We start from the raw sequence: 1,543 nt of genomic DNA on the forward strand, positions 1-1,543 counted from the left end.
CCCATTTGAAGCTCACAGAAGTATTTTTCTCTGCCACAGGCATGTACATTGATCCTTGGATTGAAGATTCAATCCCATGTCTGGGACCAGCAGGGGGCTGAGGTGTCGGGAAGGCGTCCTGTATGGTGGACAGTCCCAGTCTCTTCATTACAGCATGGCTGCGGGCCATGGCTGCTGTATACAGACTCTCTGCTTGAAGGGTGAGGGCCTCCCTTTGGGTCTTTTCTCTTTCCAGGATCCTGGGATAACTCTCCGTAGTCTGTGGTATAAACAAAACAGAAAGGTTAATTCAAATCAAGTCGGTAGATTTGGGAGAATTATTAGTTACACCGATTTGCATCTGCTTCGGGATTCACATTCATTACTCTACCAGCAGTTAGTCAGAGGATCCTCTCAGTCATTTCAAGTTCACCACTGAGTTATCGTTTTTTAGATAATATTAACATTTACAGTTTAGTATTTGGGCGCAAATGTTGGGTGATGCTGAAAAAACTCAGAGTAAAGAGTTCTGAGCAATACAAAATGTTGGTTGTACTTACGTTGCTATCAGCTCTGCAGCTCAGCTTTGTCAAGCATTTCAAGATGTATTTGCAATCCATAGCTTTCATGACCTTTGACTGCCAAGTCAAAAATCTTCTGTGTTAGCATCAGGTTTCAGGGTTGTTCTAGTGCTACTGTTACCAGTGGCAGGCTTAAAGGCTTATATCGTGTAGGTCACAACAGCAATGTCACAATGTCATAAAGAACTTTGTGATGTCACCAAAAGATGATGATGATGTTGATGAATAAATTAGAACTCTGGACCATGTCAGTGTTCTAAGGCAAATATCATGTGACTACACAGATTTGATTTCAGGGTTCTAATTAACCATATCATTTTTTATTTATTTATTTATTTATTTTTTCAAACTGCTGCTGTGTGAACCCCAAAAAATGACTGGGATTGAGCATCACCTGCTCCTCTCAGTCTGGTGTGGTATGGTGTGACCAGTTACTTCAACCACTTGTCGTTTGTAGCTAATAACTTCTAAGAGCTACTAAAGCTAAATAAAGTTCCTCTAATGACCACTTGAGGCTTGTTGGCTTCCTAAACTTCTTAAAAACTAAATTCCTGTGTCAGAGATCACAGAGAGTTCATTCACCTTCATTTCCAGTCAATGTTTGGGAGAGGTTCAATGGATGACAACAGGAGATGAATCACTTCTAATCTCTTCTGTTATTCATTAAATCCTGGACACGAACCAAACTAAAACCAGCTCCTACTCCAAAGTAAGCACCTGGAAAACTTGAGTTTGTTTCCGGCAAAACTGTTAAAAGTCTGAAACTAATGTCATTGTCATCTTTTTCTTTCTCCCACGTCTTTCAGTCCCGGTAGAATTCAATGTGAATCCGTCTTTCATCAGTAGAGGGCAGTGTAATACAACTTTCTGTACAGAAACTCAGGCAAAGGTTCCTTTTAAGTTATGATCAATTACTCTGTTTATATCATTAACACTGAGCACAGCGTATTTGCACCAGTACTTTTCAGCTGTAAACACAGTCG

At 40.3% G+C, this 1,543-nt stretch overlaps 1 protein-coding gene across 1 annotated transcript in view; it reads right to left on the reverse strand.

Moving 5' to 3' along the window:
- The window catches only part of LOC124995991 (serine/threonine-protein kinase CST20-like), a 1,830-nt gene extending 1,172 nt beyond the window's left edge, over window positions 1-658 (reverse strand). Inside the window, exons 1-2 of the mRNA XM_047568777.1 lie at window positions 540-658; window positions 1-259 (exon numbers count right to left, since the gene is read on the reverse strand). The exon at window positions 1-259 is cut by the window's left edge and continues 243 nt beyond it. Coding sequence (XP_047424733.1) covers window positions 1-259; window positions 540-608 — 328 coding nt within the window. The 5' untranslated portion in view covers window positions 609-658. The remainder of the gene's footprint in view (window positions 260-539) is intronic.
- Between the last annotated feature and the right edge of the window lie 885 nt (window positions 659-1,543).

This window comes from Mugil cephalus, chromosome 18 (genome assembly GCF_022458985.1).
Source record: "Mugil cephalus isolate CIBA_MC_2020 chromosome 18, CIBA_Mcephalus_1.1, whole genome shotgun sequence".
NCBI classification, from domain to species: domain Eukaryota; kingdom Metazoa; phylum Chordata; class Actinopteri; order Mugiliformes; family Mugilidae; genus Mugil; species Mugil cephalus.